At 35.7% G+C, this 20,507-nt stretch overlaps 1 protein-coding gene across 4 annotated transcripts in view; it reads left to right on the top strand.

The window, feature by feature from the left end:
* Unr (cold shock domain-containing Unr) overlaps nucleotides 1-20,507 on the top strand; it is a 281,401-nt gene that overhangs the window by 193,169 nt on the left and 67,725 nt on the right. For all 4 annotated transcript variants that reach the window (XM_090411509.1, XM_090411484.1, XM_090411490.1 and 1 more), the window contains 2 exons: nucleotides 4,550-4,779; nucleotides 17,309-17,469. In XM_090411509.1, coding sequence (XP_090267635.1) covers nucleotides 4,550-4,779; nucleotides 17,309-17,469 — 391 coding nt within the window. The remainder of the gene's footprint in view (nucleotides 1-4,549; nucleotides 4,780-17,308; nucleotides 17,470-20,507) is intronic.

The following is a 20,507-nucleotide window of genomic DNA, read 5'->3' as shown; positions in this document are numbered from 1 at the left end:
GATATATGCATGCTTTGGCTTGTTCCCACCTCAGAAGCTACTGGCAGGTCTCTTCAGGACATGAATGAGTCTTCTCTTTCCATATAATTTATATTGAAGTACTGTTTTGGCAGTGTTTCTGTTTGCATTTTTCTAACATGCTCCATCCAGTCATAGTTATGTTTATTTTCTGTTACTGTTTTTTGGTTAGTTCATTATTTCATTTCAGTTGTTATTGATCTTTACTTTTTATTTTATTGTCCAAATTTCACTTTTGTTTAGTAATTTCATATATTAGAGTTGCAGATAAGGAACATCCATGTGTAAATCCTTTTATTTCTCTCAAAGATAATAGTTCAGAGTTCAGTTTATCTGTATTTCATTATCCTCATATGTGCATAACAACAGCTCTTAGAATGCTATTCAATACTTCTGTTTGTGTTGTTATTATTATTATTATAGATATCACCATGGAGTCAGACTGATAAGAAATCCATTATTCTCACACTAGCCATTCACATAATACCTATCATACTTCTCTTTAAACTTATCGCAGCCACCTCTGGCAACCCATTCACCACTTTCCAAGCAATAAATCTAGTCCTAACCCCCACCCCCCCAACTACACTCTTACAGTTTCCACTAGTGATGCCCTGTTTTCTCCGTTCTTGCTATGTCAGTTAGTTATATGAAGCACACACAATCAATTTGTTTTCATAAGGAGTATTTTACAAACCTGCCACAACCTTTGTCACTCACCTCTGGATCCTCTCCACCACTTCTTCATCCCCCCATGGAATCCAGGTGTCTAGATATGCACACCGTAGTCCAGGTGTGGCCTTATTAAAGTTTTGTGTAGGTTAAAAAAAAACTTCTATCCCTGCTTTTTTTCAAAATCAATAAATGTTACATGTCTCTAGATTGTTACTCCCTTTATTCTATTATTAATTTTAAACAAAGTCAGATCTGTAGATGTGTCCTTTGCTAAAATCATTTTGTGCTTGCAGAATATTCTTCAAAATGTTTTGTATTCTAGCAGTGAATCAAGAGTCACTGTTTATTCTTAATAAGAATCATTAAAGCCAAAATTCATTCTGTTGTAACTGATTCTTAGTTGAATTATAGAAATTTGCATTTTTATTCAGTGTATGGCCTACTAGATTTGAAGCATTAAATCTGATTAATAAATAAGTAGTGTGCTTTTTTTTTTGGAAAGGGGAGGAATGCTGATTTTATTCAAATTTGGCATGTAGGTTTTTTTTATTTATTATATATATATTTTATGAAGAATTGAATGACTAGAACTGAGATTTAAGTAAAAAGGTTTTAATATAAAAACACGACTAGTTTCGGCCTGTAACAGTCTTCATCAGATGACATAAAAAAAAAGAAAAACCACTAAACACTGAAGGTTAAAAGAATATGAACAACATAGAGAGTCTCTATACATAATTAGTATGAAAACGTTGTACTTTTATTTAAAGCTGTTCTTTCGTTTGTTGCATTGTTGGGAGAGTGCATGCTTGCAGCATCACGTGAACGCCAGTACATGATTACAGCTAAATGACTATCTGGGAGGTTGTTGATGAAGGCTGTTACAGGCTGAAACTAGTTGTGTTTTTATATTAAAACCTTTTTACTTAAATCTTGGTTCTAGTCATTCAATTCTTCGTAAAAATATGTATGTTAACCGAGTTAATGGTCATTCTTTCATGTGTGTGTGTGTGTGTGTGTGTGTGTGTGTGTGTGTGTGTGTGTGTGTGTGTGTGTGTGTGTGTGTGTGTGTGTGTGTGTGTGTGTTAAAGATTCCAGGTTATTTTAAATATGAACCTGGTTTTTTACTCTATTTCCCAAGTAAGCAAACAGACAAGTCAGTCAAGTTTTCGCCTGCAAGTGTTGCAAGTCTAGCTGACCCTACACGTAGTGCAAGTCCAAGGCAGCTCGTGGTAAAGGTAGAATAAGCTCTGGTCACTATTCTTAATATTTACCCTTAATGCAAAGCACATCTCCTCCAGGAGATATGTTTTGCATTAAGGGTAAATATTAAGAATAGTGATCAGAGCTTATTCTACCTTTACCACGAGTTGCCTTGGACTTGCAACACTTGCAGGTGCAAACTTGACTGACTTGTCTGTTTGCTTACTTGGGAAATGGAGTAAAAAACCAGGTTTATATTTAAAATAACTTGGTATCTATAACATATGTTATACCCAAGGTAAAAAAACTTGATATATATATATATAGCCATTTTCTATCCACTGCTGGACGAAGGCTTCCTTCAGTTCCTTCTGCCTTTCTCTGTTCTTGGCAATGGTTGACCAATTTTTCCCAACAAAATTTGACAATTCATCACTCCTCCTTCTTTTGGAATCCAGTTCATTAGTATGGTGGTCCATCACGCTTCTTCTCTTCTGGATAGATGTCCAGCCCATTTCCATTTTAGTCACTTGTCGTGAAGAATGATGTCAGTGATAAGAGTCTGGCTTCTTATCTTTTAATGTGATGCCTAGCATCAGCCTCTCCATTTTTCTTTGAGTTGTTGCTAGTTTATTTGTCAATGCTTTTGTTAGAGACCAGGTTTCACAACCGTATGTGATGACTGGAAGTATACACTGGTTAAATGTCTTCCTTTTTAAATAGAGTGAGACATCATTAAATTGAAAAATGCTTTGCAATTTTCTGAATGCATGCCAGGCAAGTTGAACTCTTCTATTTATTTCCTTTTGGAGTCCACAATTTAGATCAATGAGATGACCTAAATATGTATATGAAATTTCTTGAAGGACTGCTGTAAAGATTTTGGGCGATAGTCTCCTTGTCGGACACTCGTTTCAATTGATATTTTATAGCTGCTCGTGTGAAGTTGGATTGTTGCTATTGAACGTGATATATTTCCTGGAGAAGGTCTCTAGGAACTCTCTGATTCAGGAATGCTTTGATTATTGCATTAGTTTTGATGGAATCAAATGCTTTTTCATAATCAATAAAAGCTAAACAGAGAGGCAATTGGTTTTCTTCTGCTTTTTCTTTTATTTGTTTTACTGCATGAATATGATCGATTGTGTTAAAGCCTTTATGGAATCTTGCTTGTTCTGCAAGTTGATTCGAGTCTTTTGTGAGAATTTTATACAGATTAGAGAGAATACTAATTGGTTATAGTTCTTTACTTCTTTGTCTCCTTTTTTAAATAATTTAAATCTAACCATACATTTAATAAGTTTGTGATATGGTGAATTATGTTGTTTCCTTCCCATTTAATTCTGTGTGAATTAGGTCTTCAACAGGACGTTATATATATATGTATCAGTAAGTTTCCTGGTGAAATTCAGCTGAAATAGTTGGATATGTGGGGGTGGGGGCTTTCATTGCAGATTGCATGTTATGCTTTTATGAGAATTTCAACTTCTTGTGCGTGAAATTGGATATTTTTAGGGAGGGAGATTATCCATAGATACCTCTGTTTACCATATTATGCAACTAAATATGGAATGCAGCTGTTTCTGACATTGTTTAAGCTTCTGAAAAATTCAGCTCATTCAGACTGAAAAATGGTTACTGCCTATGCAGACCACAAGTAGCAGCACTCATTTAATTTCAACTCAGATTTAGAATATAGTTGTTACTAAAAGCTTCCTTTGCAAACATTCCTACTGGTCTCATTGTTCAACTGTTCTGCCCCATTATAAGAGTTATAATGGGGCAGGAAGAAAGTAAAGTTCTGCTGAGTTATTGCTGACCTGTTTTAGTTATTTTTATCAAAAAATAAGTTTTTTAAAGTAAGCTGTGTACTGGGAAGGTAATAGAAGGTTGATAAGGTAGCAGCTACAGAATTAACATTATGAGTTTAATTGTTAAAAATGCACGTATGCAAATTTCTCTCAAATTCAAGCAGTATCATAAGAGCTGCAGTAGTTTTCTAAATGAGATCAGTTACAATTTACTGATCTCATTATTTGGATCAGTACTTTTTTCTCATTACTTTGCTCAAGGAAACACAATAGAATTACTCAATGTTTTTTTAACTTCAGATTTTCTGTAACTAAAATTCCCTTAGTTGTTTGTTATATGAATCTCAAATATAATTCTGTTGAATATTTCACTACAGACATGCAAAATTGTGTGATATTATCAAATGATAACCTCTTTAATGAAAGAGAATTCTGCCAGCAATTAAATTTATTTTAGTTTAAAACTACATTCCTTATTAGGTCTATTAAGTTTTTATAGGTCAGCTTTTGTGTATTAAAGAAAAGCCTATAAAATTGTTTTGATCACAGTTAGTTGTGAACTGATCACCTTTTCCAACCCTTGATGTATGGTGAAAATAAACTACTGCGTTCCAGAACCAGCCATTATATTTATGATCAAAACTTGATCATAAATATAATGATCATGTGAGTATTTATACAGCCATTATATTTATATTGGTGTTATTTTCAAAAGAATAACATGAAGAATATTGGTGTTATTCTTTTGAGCATGATATTAAAACATACTAATTGCATACATTCTAACTGAATTTTTGAAAAGGATTGTAGTTAATTTTTCTATCATGCTTGTTTCATTTTAGTGTTTATGATGGCAATGCATCTAGTTTGGAAATAGGCCAAGAGGTAGAATATGGTCTTTCACATAAAGGTGGCAAATTAAGTGCAGAATGTCTTCGAAAATTAAGCAATGGTACCATAATAGGTGAAGAAGTTCAGCCTGATATCTTGAGTGGAATTGTAGAGCGACCTGTTCGGTGTTTTAATCCTGACCAAGAAGAATATCCGGGTCTCATCAGAGTGACAAGTGAAGGTAAATCTTTATCATTTGAAATATCTGTAAATGCATTATTGCATGCAATCTCTCACACATGGAACTGTATGACTAATGTTTAATGAGACATACTCATATTAAATTGTGAATACACATTGGGAATATAAATTCTGTTTAACATAATGAAAAATTTATAGTATCACTAAAGTCTTTCCTAATAAATGAAAGGACACATGTTCAACAATGTTGTGCATGCGTTGCTGTGGGATAGACATTTGAAGTTGCTAAAAACAGAATGGCTGGTTTCTGCATTAGGTATGAAGTCACCAAGTTTTTTTTTAACTTGGTTACAAAGTAAATTATGCTTGCTAAGAAATTATATCCCTTTAGTGTAAGCAAACAAAGTTTGCATGTGAATCTCCAATTGCAAACTTTGTCTGCTTAGGTATCATCATCAAATTCCTGACAGGTATCCTCAAGGGGGTTTACAGGATATTATGATAGTACTACATGAAGAACCTACATCGTTATTAGCTTCCTATCAACAATTTTTAACCAAATCAATCTTATCTGTCAAGACTCCAACATTATCAGATCTTATATTTCTGTCTTCTAAGACACTTTTTATTGTATCAGACACCTATAACTTGCTTTTCCTCTGGGTCTTTTTCCTGCCAACCTGGCAGAGAACTCTTGTTTTGCTAATCTTTCCTCTCCCATTCTGTTTAAGTGAATATACCATCTCAGATTAGCTCTACTAACACATTCCTGAATGCTAACAATGGCAAGTTCTTTCCTACCTAATATGATACTGCCATTGATACCATATGTTGACTCCAGTAATCTTTTTCAGAACTCTCATATCAGAGGTCTCCAGTCATTGATCTGGTTTATTTCTAAACCAGCTTTCAGATCCATAAGTTAAAATTGTTTTGAATACAATCTTGTATACAGCTAATTTGGTGTTTTGACTAATTTCTTTCTTATTCCATATAAATCTATTCAGCTAACTTCCTGCCTTACTGGCTTTGTTGATTCTGTTGTCTATTTCCATAATTAATTTTCTGTCTTCACTAAAAATTGTGCTTATGTAGCTGAAATGTTACTTGGTGTATACTTTTTGCCATTCACAATGCAGTTGATATTTTCAGTGTTTCTGTCTATTTTCATTCTCTTTGTCTTGTTATTGCTAACCTGTTACAACAGTTATTCAATTATGCCAGGGAATCTTGCAGACTTGTACTGCATTTATTTAAAAGTATAATATCTGCATAAAGTAAAGAGCTGAGATTAATATCTCCAATTTTGATATCAGGTTTAATGCCACTTCATAATGTGATTATATATAGATAATAACAGAGGGGGATACTGTACTTCATTTCTAACTACTGACTTACAGTTCAAATTGAGACTTAAGTATTGCTTGATATAATGCCCCATTGACACCATATAATTGTAGCTTATCTCTTGGCACCTTGTCATATGCCTTTTCCAGATCTGCAAAACTTAAATATAGATCTTTGTCATATTCCCATGATTTCCCAACTATTTGTCATAAAGTAAAAATCTGATTCCGACAGCCTCGGTTTGGCCTGAATCCAGCTTCTTCTTCACTAAACTTCCCTTCCAAACTTTCTCAAGTATACTTGCATAAATTTTACTAGGAATACTCTGTAGGGAAATGCCTCTATAATTCTCACATTCAGCTTTATTTCCCTTTTTATATATGGATACTATGAGAGCTCTACTCCAATCATCTGGAATTCCTCCCTCCGTCCAGGCCTTCTGAACTATGCAGTGCAGCTGCTGCAAGACTTTTATTCCTCCATACTTGAGCATTTCTGGTACCCCTGCTGCCTTTCCACATTTCAGCCTTTTGATGGCTTTTATACTTCAAGTATGGATATGCATTCCAGATTGCATGCCTGTTGAGTGTTTTTTACCACAGTGCTGTCACTGCTTGTTTCGTTTAGCAATTTTTCAAAGTAATAATTACAGAGATGAGTGACCAAGACGTTTACCAACGTCATCCTATGACTTTTGTTTAGCTAGTTTCACACAGTGTTTAGCTTTCTTGCATTTGTGTCTGTATTCTCTAAGAACACAAGCTGACTTATTTGCCAGGAACTTTTGATATGCTTTCTTCTTTTCCTTCACTGCCTCTTTAACTTCCTGTGTCCACCATGGAGTTCTGATTTTTCTATCCTTGCAGACAACCTCACCACATGCCTCTTTGACTGAATCAATCAGCATTTGCCACTGATTCTCCAAGGTTTGGTTCTTGTTCTCAAACTCTTCCATTTTTTCTTCAATAATCTTTGTGTATTTTAGTCTACAGTTCACATATGGAAGCTGCTCAACTCTTATTTGCTTTAAAACTTTCTTGTATGTCATTCTTTTCAATATGAAATTCAATTTTATCCTGCTCAAGACTAAATAGTGATTGCTTCCTATTTCAAATCCTCTTCTTGCCTCCTCTCTATGTGAATTTGTGCACATTTTTATTTTGGAACGTGGTGTCAGTAATAACCAGTCCATGTCCTGAGCAGAAATCCAACAGGTATTTGCCATTATTATTAGCTTTGATCTTTTCTCCAAATTTTTCCAAAACATTTTTGTATGTCCTACAATCACTTCCTACTCTGCTATTTACATCCCCAACAAGGACCAATTTTTCATTGTGTCAGTAGCTTTCTCTAGAGCCTCAAAAAAATTCCTCCACTTCTGCCCGTTGCTCCATAACAGTTTTCAAAGCTTCTAAGTCTCAGTGTATATACTCTTTGTGCAATACTGAAGAAAATGCTGCATGCTGGTTTGGATAATGTGCAGCTTGCATTTTGCAGTTTCTCCCATGGAAACTCATGTTATGAACCTTAGTTCTGCATATTTTTGTGCAAATTCATGTTCCAATCAATGCCTGCAACTCTGCATTCAACATTTCGGCCAACAAATAGCAGTTTTACATATTATCCTTCGTGGTATAACCCTACAGTTACATTCGGTGAGCTGGTGGGTCACCCACTCTTTAATTAATTGGTCCTTCTGTTGGACCATAGGCACAAATAGGTTTCATTATCCAGTTTCCCATTCTGATATTTGCTCACATCACTACTTGAGAATGCCTGCCATTCAAGAAGATTAGCTTCATATTTTGTGTTCAGTACTATTGCTATACCTTCTTTTCCTGATTGTCATTGCCTTAATATAATATTTTTGTATTTATTGCCCAGAAAGATCTCACCAGTTTTTGTCTTTTTTTTGTTTGTCACCCCTATTATGTCGATCTGGTACTTATCTAATTCCTCAGCTAGCTCCAATTCTTTGCCATTCAGGCTTCTTATGTTGATAGTACCGATCTTTAACTCTGATGTTGAGTTGGGGCGTGCTTTCAGATTTGTTCCAGTAGCTGACTTTTTGCCGTTCGTTCTGGTTCCCTGGGCGAATTAAGTAATACTTAATCTATATTTAGGTTGTAAATCAGCAGTTAGAATTGTGGCGAAATTGCTTAATGTTAAGTTAGGTGAGAGACATGGGTGCACATTTTCTCCACTGTTGTTCATCATCTAAAGGATTCACATTATGAACTAAAGTGGTATTAAACCTGATATCAGAATTGGTGATATTAATCTCATCTATTTACTTTATGCAGGTGATGTATTGTCTGCTGGTGGAAGATTGAAATAAAACTAAACAGTGTTTTTTCACTCTGCCTAATATTATATACTGCTCAAAATAATTAGGGGAAATTTTGGTTTTCTTGTAAATTATAAAGTTATAAAAATAATTTACAAATGTAACACAATTTGTAATAATAAATATTGATTATTTAAATAATATCTCATCAATTACATCCTATCCATAAGTAAGTAATATTTATTCATGTATAAAAAGTACCCAATTATTTGCAGAAATTTATAATTATCCAACAGAAACTAAAATATCTCCTAATTGTTTTGAGCAGCGTATAATACTCTAATATGCTTCTTGGAAAGAAGTCAATGGACGCCATGGTGTGAGGAACAAACAGCCACGTCACTCACCATAATAAGATGTAGGACGTCCTTTCACACTGTGATTACTGCAGCAATCCTATGTAGCATACTTTTCACAAGCATACAATAGCAATCAGTGGGAATTTTGGACCATTGTGGTCCTGGACTGTTGTGAGCCAGATGTCCCTTGACCTCACACATCACTCCAGTTCATTCCACAGATGTTCAGTATAGTTGAGATCAGGGCTCTGTGGAGGCCAATCAGGTGTGGTGATGTTCATGTTCCACAGACCACATAGTTATAGCAGCAGCTTTAAGGCACAGTGTATTGTTCAGATAGCTTTTTTTTTTTTAAGTTTAGTGTTTGTGGCACCATAAAGGTCTGAGGCCAGACCAGGAAAACCAGGATCATACAGTCACACTGCCACATCCATCTGCTCTGCATGATTCGTTGCTCCATAACAGTTTTCAAAGCTTCTAAGTCTCAGTGTATATACTCTTTGTGCAATACTGAAGAAAATGCTGCATGTTGGTTTGGATAATGTGCAGCTTGCATTTTGCAGTTCCTCCCATGGAAACTCATGTTATGAACCTTAGTTCTGCATATTTTTGTGCAAATTCATGTTCCAATCAATGCCTGCAACTCTGCATTCAACGTTTCGGCCAATAAATAGCAGTTTTAGATATTATCCTTCATGGTATAACCCTACAGTCACATTCGGTGAGCTGGTAGGTCACCCACTATGTAGTAGTTGACTCCCTACATTTTCATCTCAGTATAGTATCAGTGATTGTTGACAAATTGGGATGACCCATTTTGTTAACAATCTGTCTAACAGATTAGGCCTGCAACATGGCATCCTATCACAACATCTTTCAAACTCCATCAGTTCCCTTCTCACAGCCTCACTTAGACTCAGTTCCACTGACTTGGAAGCCTCATATTTCTCCAATTTACAAAGGTTGTTTGAAAACTTTGGTAAATTTCAAATAGATACCAACTCAGTTTTCGTTCATTCATACCAGTGTCGGCACATATCATCTTTTTCATGACCCCTGACAAAATTTTAGCCATGTGCAACGTGTAGTTCTCATTTGGCAAACATTTAAAATGACTGTACTCACATTTTTCATAAAAATGGAGAAAAAAAGAGTTTCGTGCAGTGATAAAACACTTTTATTTGAAGAAGTGGATGGCTGCACAGATCAAAGCTGAGTTAGATGTAGTTCATGGGGAGACTGCACCAGCATTAAAGACCATTTATTTTTGGATAAATAAGTTTGAACCTGGTCATAAGTCCATTGAAGATGAAGAATGCTCCAGACACTCGACTGAGGTCACTACAGAGGAAATGATTGACAAAATCCATGATGTCGTTATGGAAGACTGCTGAGTGAAAGTGCGTGAGATTGTAGGCATCTCAACTGAATGGATGTATAATATCCTGCATGAAAAATTGCACATATTAAAGCTGTGTGTATGATGGGTTCTGCGATTGTTGACTGTCGATCAAAAACGCATGCAAAAAGACATTTCAACGCATTTGTCGATGTTTAATCGCAATTCATGGGATTTTTTGCGTCAATTCGTGACTTTAGGCAAAACTTGGATACACCACTACTACACACACATCTGAATCCAAGCAGCAGTCAGCACAGTGGACAATGCCTGATGAAAAAGCACCAAAAAAAGCAAAGACTGTATAAAAAAATATCCTGCATGAAAAAGCTGTGTGCATGATTGGTTCCGTGATTGTTGACTGTCAATCAAAAACGCATGCGAAAAGACATTTCAACGCAGTGTTTCGTGATGTTTAATCGCAATTCTCAGGATTTTTTGCGTCAATTCATGACTACACACCTGAGTCCTAGCAGCAGTCAGAGCAGTGGACAATGCCGGGTGAAAAAGCACCAAAAAAAAGCAAAAACTGTTTTGTCAGCTGGGAAGGTGATGACCACTGTTTTTTGGGATTCCCAAGGAATTATCATGATAGACTATTTGGAAAAGAGTAAGACAATAACAGGAGTTTATTGTGTATCATTGTTGGACCATTGAAAAGAACTGAAGAAAAAAACGCCCAGATTGGAGCCTTGATGAAAGAGCACAAAAAAGGTACTCTTTCATCAAAATTGGAAATTCGTTGGAGCAAATGTGTTGACTTCAATGGAGACTAAGTTGAGAAATAAAGGTGATTTTCTCCAAAAAAAAGTGTAACTTATTTTTTTTACCAAACTTTCAAACAACCCTCGTATACTGACTACAAACATATGATTCATAGATTGATGCATCTTGCCCATGGTAGTGTTTGTTGACTTCTTTGCAAGCAGTGTACATCATGCTTCTGCACCTCTTTAGAGTAGTTGGAGGATTGACTGTACCCATTTAAATAAATATCTTTACAGATATTTTGATATGAAAATAAAGTGATATAAGTAAATTCAAAATATGGTCTTCAAAATTATCGACTTTTTAATTATCCATAATTTTCATTTATTTCTTGCATTTTCCAAAAAAATCAAAAGTATTGAAAGAAAATTGTTAAAATGTTAATAATCAAAAATTTCATTGAACATAAAAATATTAAAGTATATTTTTTACTCTCTAAAAGAAAATACAGTATGAATATTAACATAAATTATAAACATCTGTTATTCATTATCTATATGGATCACATTATGAAGGAAAGTGGTATTAAACATAATATCAAAATTGGAGATGTTAATGTCAGCTTTTTGCTTTATGCAGACGATGCTATACTTCTAAATAAATCCTCTGCAAGAGTCCCTGACTAAATTGAATAACTGTTGTAATAGATATGGTATGAAGGTCAGCAATAAAAAGACAAAGATAATGAAAATAGGCAGAATCGTTGAAAATGTCAACTGCGTTGTGAATGGAGAACCTGTGGAACAAGTAAAACATTTCAGCTACTTAGGCACGATTTTTAGTGAAGATGGAAATAGACAACAGAATCAACAAATCTGATATGGTAGGAAGTCAATTGAATAAATTCATATGGAATAAAAGAGAAATTGGTCAGAACACTAAATTAGCTGTATACAAGACAGTGTTCAAACCAGTTTTAACTTATGGATCTGAGAGCTGGGTCAGAAGTAAAACATTTGACTAAAGACTAGAGACCATAGATATGAGAGTCCTGAGAAAGATTAGAGGCGTGAACAGATGGCATCAATGCTGTTGGATCTTGAATGAAAAGATTTCTTTAAAGAAATATTTTGTTCAAGATTCAACAAGTTTAGCTAAACACTAACGAAAATGCTTGTACATAGATAAAGATACTAATTGTTTAAAGAATCGTATGCTAGTACAAATTTTGTAATATTACTTAAAGGTAAATGATGTCATTTGTTTGTAAGAAATTATAATGGAAGAAGTATTCTTTATAAGATACGTTAGGGCATAGTAACAGAAGTTCAAAGTCCACTAATGAAAACTTCGGGTAAATTGTATAGCCTACGGCAAATTGTTTACGTGCAGAACGGCACGCGCTCAATGTTTTCCAGGAAGACCCGGCATGCGCACTGAGTTCTGAAGGAAGACGCGAATAGAATATATGACATGTGCGCAAAAGAGGGTGCTGAGAGCAGAGGTATGGTAGTGAAGAGGGCGACAAAGGTAGAAGGTATAAAAGGGGTTTGCCCCTCCCCCCCTCGAGGACTTCTTTTCTTGGGGTCTTTAGTCTGCTTTGGATTTTCTTGTGGAGTCGGAGAGAGTTCGAGTTCGGAATCTTGTATATAGCGTGTAGCTATTCACTGCCATCGGTTTGCGATGTCATACGGAAGGAACTGACGAGGAGAGAATCGGTAGCCTCCCGAGTAAGCTTGAAGGAACTGGGCGCTATATATGTCCACGTGGGTCGATCCAAGCCATGATGTTTCAAGTGGATGATGGGAAGGAAAGGCAGAACAATGAAGTTCAAGTCTAGACTGTGAGTCAATCGTCTAGGAGAAAATTAAACATTCCATGAGATGAAGTAAGAAAAATTGACTGACTGAATGAGTTTCCAGAAATATGGTAATGTAAAACCTTTTATAATTCTTTTGTTAAGAAAGAAAGGAATATTGTGATATAGAAGAAAAGAGACGTTATGTTTTAGAACTCTATACTTGTAGGAAGAAGGACTATAGGAAATATTAGATAGCAGTGTCTTAAATCTAAAGACTATTTCATCATTATCAAAATCCTGCCATGTACCCTCAAGGGGTGTACAGGATATGATAGTACTACATTAAAAAAATTACTAACCTATCTACAATTTTCCTCCAAATCAGTCTGTTACTTGTCAAAACTCCAACATTACCAGATCTTATATTTCTATCATCTAAAGCACTTTGTACCATGTCAATCCCACCTATATCTTGGTCCTCTGGATCGTTTTCCTGCCAACCTGGTAGAGAATACTTGTTTTGCTAATCTTTCTTCACCCATTCTGTTTAAGTGACCATACCACCTGACATTAGCTCTGCTAACGCATTCCTGGATGTTGACAATGTCAAGTTCTTTCCTAATATCCTCGTTTTTAATATGATATTGTCATTGATGCCATCTGTTCACGCCTATAATCTTCCTCAGGACTCTCATATCTGCGGTCTCTAGTCTTTGGTCAAGTGTTTTGCTTCTGACCCAGCTCGCAGATCCATAAGTTAAAACTGGTTTGAATGGTAATTTCTCTCTTATTCCGTATGAATTTATTCAATTGACTTCCCACCATACCAGCTTTGCTGATTCTGTTGTCTATTTCTATATTGAATTTACCGTCTTCACCAAAAATTGTGTCTAAGTAGTTGAAATGTTTTACTTGTTCCACAGGTTCTCCATTCACAACACAGTTGACATTTTCAATGATTCTGCCTATTTTCATTGTCTTTGTCTTTTTATTGCTGTCCTTCATACCATATCTATTACAACAGACAACAGTTATTCAATTTAGTCAGAGAATCTTGCAGACTTGTAGCGGATTTATTTAGAAGTATAACATCATCCGCATAAAACAAAGAGCTGACATCAACATCTCCAATTTTGATATCAGGTTTAATACCACTTTTTCATAATGTGATCCATATAGATAATGAATAACAGAGTGGATAATGTACATCCTTGTCTCACACCAGATTTAACATTAAACCATCTTCCTGTACTTCCTTCAATTCTAACTGCCGACTTACAACTCAAATAAAGACCAAGTATTGCTTGATATAATGCCCCATTGGCACCATATAACTGTAGCGTATTGAATAGCTTCTCTCTTGGCACCTTGTCATATGCCTTTTCCAAATCGACAAAACTTAAATACAGATCTTTGTTATATTCCCATGCTTTCTCGACTATTTGTCGTAAAGTGAAGATCTGATCCTGACAGCCTCTATTTGGCCTGAATCCAGCTTGTTCTTCACCAAGCTTTTCTTCCACAATTCTTCTCGATCGTTTCTCAAGAATACTTGCATAGATCTTGCCAGGAACACTTAGTAGCGAAATACCTGTGTAATTCTCACATTCAGTTTTATTTCTCTTTTTATATATGGGTACTATGAGAGCTCTACTCCAATCATCAGGAATTCGTCCCTCTGTCCAGGCTTTCTGAACTATGCAGTGCAGCCACTGTAAGACTTTTATACCACCATACTTCAGCATTTCTGGTCAAATATCTACTCCTGCTGCCTTTCCACATTTCAAGCCTTTGATGGCTTTTTCTACTTCACTACTTCACTTTTTCTACTTCAGGAATACATATCAAGTATGAATATGTATTCCTGACTATATGCCTGTTGAGTGTTTTTTACCACTGTGCTCTCATCACTGCTTGTTTCATTTAGCAGTTTTTCAAAGTAATTACTCCATACTTCAAGAATATCTTTTTCTTCTGTTTTCATGTCACCTTCATCATCTCTAACTCCTTTTACAGCACTCTTTCCTCCTTTCCTAAGCTTCTTCAACAACCTCCAGAATATTTTGCCACCTTCTTGATATTTATTTTCTATGTTCTTGCCAAAGTCCTTCCATGACTTTTGTTTAGCTAATTTTACACAGTGTTTAGCATTCTTGCATTTTTTTTCTGTATTCTCTAAGAGCACAAGGTGACTTTTTTGCCAGGAACTTTTGATATGCTTTCTTCTTTTCCTTCACTGCCTCTTTAACTTCCTCTGTCTACCATTGAGTTCTGATTTTTCTATCCTTGCAGACAACTTCACCACATGCCTCTCTAGCTGAATCAATCAGGGATTTTTTCAAGGTTTGCCACTGAATCTCCAAGGTTTGATTCCTGTTCTCAAACTCTTTCATTTTTTCTTCAATAATCTTTGTGTATTTTAGTCTACAGTTCACATCTGAGAGCTGCTCAACTTTTATTCACGTTAAAACACTCTTACATGTTATTCTTTTCAATATGAAATTCAATTTTATCCTGCTCAAGACTAAATAGTGATCACTTCCAATTTCAAATCCTCTGCACACTCTGGTGTCCTGCACCAGGTAGAAAACATCGCTATTTCTCAAGTATTTATATGAATGAATTCAAACTGCAATTCATTCATATAAATAAATTGCAGTTTGTGTAGACTTGTAAGAATATTTAGATGTTAACAAAACTTGATGCTGTGAAATTAACCTATGATTGGATATGTTGTGTGGATTACAGTTGTTATGTTTAACTTTATAACTTAGGATACCTCTATTCCAATTGAGTATATTCTTGTAAATGTGTAATCTTAGGAGTTTAATAAATGTATCTTGAATATCTTAACTTGTTTTGTGTCTTGAATTGAATCCGATGCACTGTTTGCTAATATCTGAATCTGAGTGGGGAAAGAATTACATGACAGAGACCACGACTGCAAACTCAAGTATTTTAAGAGAGATAAAATTGAAATAAAGAGTAATTAATGGATTGATTTGCTTAGTATATTTTCTGAAGGTTACTCCTTGGTTAAGAGGAATTTCTAACCTAGGGATCTGGCTGGTAGCTTGATCAAATAAATATTGCCAGAACCTGATTAGGAGGTGACTTCAGACCGTTATTGCTGAGGATTGAACTCTATTCAGAAGTCTACCCTTTGTTAATTATTTAATATACTTAATCCAAGTGTGAGCAAACAAAGTTTGTGCCTGAAATTATCTTCAGGACTGGGGTAAGGTGGTACAACACCAGGGCAACCACCTTGCAAAGGTGGAGCAAGCCACCAACACTCCTATCTCAGTATCTCCTATAATGCAAAACAGATCTCCTTGTGGATATGTCTAATGTTATGCATTAAGGGAAGGGCCACCACCCAGACTAGTTTTCGACCTTTATTGAGGTTTCTTCAGTGAAGCCAGGCCCAAGTGGAGATACCAGGCAGAAGCATTAGCAGGTCATCTCCACCTATAGGAGTTGCCAAATGGTGTCCCACCCTTTTTTAATAAATTACTCTCGATTTAGAGAAAGATGTTGAAAGTTTATTTTTCACTTGGTTAGACTATAATAAATTTAGTTTAATCCTTTATCCAAGTGTGAGCAAACAAAGTTTGTGCCTGAAAGTATCTTCAGAACTGGGGTAAGGTGGTACAACACCTGGGCAACTCCTTGAAAAGGTGGAGCAAGCCACCAACACTCCTATCCCTTAATGCATAACATTAGACATACCGCATGGAGATGTGTTTTGCATTATAGGAGATACTGAGATAGGAGTGTTGGTGGCTTGCTCCACCTTTGCAATGAGTTGCCCTGGTGTTGTACCACCTTACCCCAGTCCTAAAGATACTTTCAGGTGCGAACTTTGTTTGCTCACACTTGAATAAAGGATTAAACTAAATTTATTATACTCTAAACTTTCAATATACTTAATCATTCTCAGAAATGGCCAATTGTGTGGATAGATTTTACTGTAGAAAGTACAATGTTCAATGGAGAGAGTACAATGTTCTGATATTTGTGCGTGTATAGACCATAGAAATATATAGTTAAAGTGATAACACTACATAGTGAAGATAAGTGATATAAGTAGGAGAACACAATAAAGTATAAAATAAAGAATTGACACGACATAACAATGGCAATATCATATTAAAAACAAGGATATTAGGAAAGAACTTGACATTGTCAGCATCCAGGAATGTGTTAGCAGAGCTAATCTCAGGTGGTATGGTCACTTAAAAATAATGAGTGAGGAAAGATTAGCAAAACAAGTGTTCTCTGCCAGGTTGGCAGGAAAACGACCCAGATATGGGTTGATTGATACTGTACAAAGTGCCTTAGATGATCTGATAATGTTGGAGTCTTGACAAGTAACAGACTGATTTGGAGGAAAACTGTAGATAGGAAGTTAGTAATGACGTAAATTTTTCATGTAGTACTATCATATCCTGTATACATCCCTTGAGGGTACATGGCAGGAATTTAATGATGATAAATTTTGGGTATTTTATCCATGTGGACATTTGAGTTATTAATTCTAGTAAGTTTCTTAGTAATTTAAATTATTTAAGTATTTTTTGTGTGTACTTTTTTTTAAGTTATTAATGCTTTGTTCAATATTAGTAGCCATTGTCAGCTGATTTTTTGTTATTTTTTTTTAATTAGATGGTTGTGAAAATACTCAAGAGTATCCATTTGGAATTACAAGTTTAGTTGACAAGCATGAATTTCTGCAGAAGGGTGATGTTGTGCAGTTTCAGGTTGGATTAACAAAGAAAGGTGAAGAACGAGCTGTTAACATCAGCGTTATTCGTACTCGTCTTCAGGTATACTATTTGGTATTTTGATTTCTGATATTTGCTTAGTTTCATGCTCAATATTTCATGCAGGATATTATACAGCCATTCAGTTGAGATGCCTAGAATCTCAGCAATCTCAAGCACTTTCACTCGACGGTCTTCCATAATGACACCATTATTTTGAAAATTCTGCTTTACAGAGTCCAAACATGAAATATCAAGTAGCTTTTTCAAGCTACTTGCAGCTTCCAGTAAAGCAGAGTAATGGTCATACACCATCTGATGAGTCATCTGCCATCTGAAGACATCAAAAACATCCATGATATACACCAAGATTCAAAAATCCATAGTATATTGATTGAAAAGCAGTGTCTCCTCAGCCAACCATTCTGGTCAGGTCAGTTCTTATTCATAATTCTGGGTTCATTCAAATGCAGATAATTTTGCCATAATATCTCTTTCCTTCTTGACAGTTTATATCATTCTGTGCATCCACATACTGAAAACATCATTCTTCTTAGTCATTCATAATTATAGATAGCCCCCTTCTTAGTTAACCCCCATGCTTTCACCATTTTTCATCCTATACGCTTTTTTGCTGTTTCTTTCTCCTCAATGGCTGGTTATGGTATTATTTCCTTGCATGTGGTTTTCAATTAGAAGTAAAGCAAAAAAAATCGCAATCCAAAACTGAATGCCATTCTTCCATTAGCCACTGCTAGTTATAGCTAATAACATAAGATAAAACTATTGCTTTCTTGCATGCCAAAGTAACTTGTTTCCACGTGGGTGAGGGGGGGGGGGGTACATAATATTTTTTAATGAGGTGTTGGTTGAATAGTGACTACAATCTGCCAACGTGTGAATATTAATTAGTTGTTAATGCTTTGATAAATATTGTTAGCCACTGTCAGCTAATTTTTTATATTAAATGGTGAAAATGCTCATGTATCCATGTGTAGAGGCTTAATTGCTGTGAGGGCAATAGTTAAAAAAATTACTTTAAAAAGTATCGTCCTGGCCCCCCGGACATCACGAAAAAACTCGAGCCTTTCTGTTCCCGTCCTCCCCCGAATATACGGTTTGCCAAAAATCCACAAACCCAATTCCCCACTAAGACCTATAGTAGATGCCACTAACACACCTTGCTATAAACTGTCAAAAAAAAAAACTGGCCAACTCTCTGACCCCCCCCCCCCTTCCCTCCCTCACTAAAATTTCCACATCCTATATAAAAAAAAATTCTACCCATTTTAAAACCCTCATAGAAAATTTAACCTTAAATAACATAGACATATTGGTAAGCTTTGATATATCCTCATTGTTTACCAATATCCCCTTAATTGATACCTTAACAATCTTAGAAAATGTTTTTCATTCTGACATCTTAGATCTCTTTTCCTTTGTCATCAATTCTGGTTATTTTTCTTGGAAGAACAAAATCTACAATCAGATAGAGGGAACCTCTATGCCCCCCCCCCCCCCCTCTTGCCGATTTTTATATGAAAGATTTTGAAAAACGAGCCATAGACTCAGTCCCTCTCAAACCTTCTATCTGGTTAAGATATGTTGATGATGTGTTCTCTATTTGGCCTCATGGCCCAGACACATTAGACTCCTTCCTCAGTCACCTCAACAGCCTACATCCAAGAATCCAGTTTACGATGGAAAGGGAAAAGAACAATTGTTTTACCCTTCCTAGACACCTTAGTTACACGCCTTCCTAACGGTACACTTTCCTTCACTGTATATAGAAAACCCACGCTCACAGGCAGATACATTCACAAACTCTCCCACCACCACTCCGTTCAACAATATGGCATTATTAAAACTCTTACCAAGAGAGCCCACAATCTTTGTTCCACTGGAACCGCCCTTACAACTGAACTTGACCACATAACAACACTTTCCTCTCCAATGGCTACAGCAATCACAGTATCAAAAAAAATCAGTTCCTCCCCCATTTCCCAGTTTTCTCGTTATAAAGTACCCTGTTCCTGTAAACTGGGGTACTTTGGACAGACAGGCAGATCAGCAACTATCTGCCTGGAGGAATACAAGTCATACATCTGCAACCACGACTATGGTCAGTCAGGCCTTGCTGACCATGACTTGGATACAACCAATAGCATCTCATGGGGAAAAAAATCACCATGCTCCACCACAGCAAATTCAAAAAAGAGAGACTACTCTTAGAATCAGCAGCAGCAGCTCTCAGAAATCAACCAAATCTTAAGATTACATTAAGCTTCCTAAGATTTGGGAAACACTTATCACCAGAGGTCCCACCCTACATTCCATGCCACCTACAAATGCCCTTAGAGGGCATTCCACCTAGTTAGGACTTTAGTGTCACCCATGTGGTTGGGCTTAGTATTGTTTGTTATTTGTGTTTATGTTACATTAGTTTTTTTTGTAATCCCTGAAGATGTCTCAGTGACTGAGACATCTTCCGGGTTTACAAGGACAGTTTTAGGTGGCCTTGAATGTAGGGTGGGACCTCTGGTGATAAGTGTTTCCCGAAGCTTAATGCAATAGTCAGGCTAGTCACCTGACATGGAGAACATAATTCTACTTGTAAGCTGACAGAAAAAGATAATCGGATTGAATCTATGGAAAAGGTAAAACAGGAATGGAAACGACAAAATATAATACACATAGCAAACTGGAATGTAAGAGGAATAGCATATAAAGAAATAGAATTAGACCAACTATTAAATGAAAGAAATTTTAAAATAGCAGTACTCACTGAAACAAAAAAAGAAATTAAAAGGAACTATGGAAACTGAAAATTTTAATGTGATATACAATGGAGTCAACAGAGACCAAAGAGCACAAGCAGGAGTCGTGATTTGGATTCATAACTCCCTTTCAAAACAGTTAAAACATTATAAATTATGGAATAAAAGAATAATAGAAGCTAGAATAAAAATAGATAGAGGCTATTTAACAACAATTGATTTATATGCCCCAGAAGAAGGAAGAGAACAGGATAATATTGATTTTTATAATCAGCTACAAAACATATATAATAAAATAAATAAAAATGATTACGTAATTTTAGC

Source organism: Typopeltis vanoorti, chromosome 2 (assembly GCF_054136105.1).
Source record: "Typopeltis vanoorti isolate ZY-2024b chromosome 2, IOZ_Tvanoo_1.0, whole genome shotgun sequence".
In the NCBI taxonomy this organism is placed as follows: domain Eukaryota; kingdom Metazoa; phylum Arthropoda; class Arachnida; order Uropygi; family Thelyphonidae; genus Typopeltis; species Typopeltis vanoorti.
This window is presented reverse-complemented; position numbering and strand designations above follow the sequence as displayed.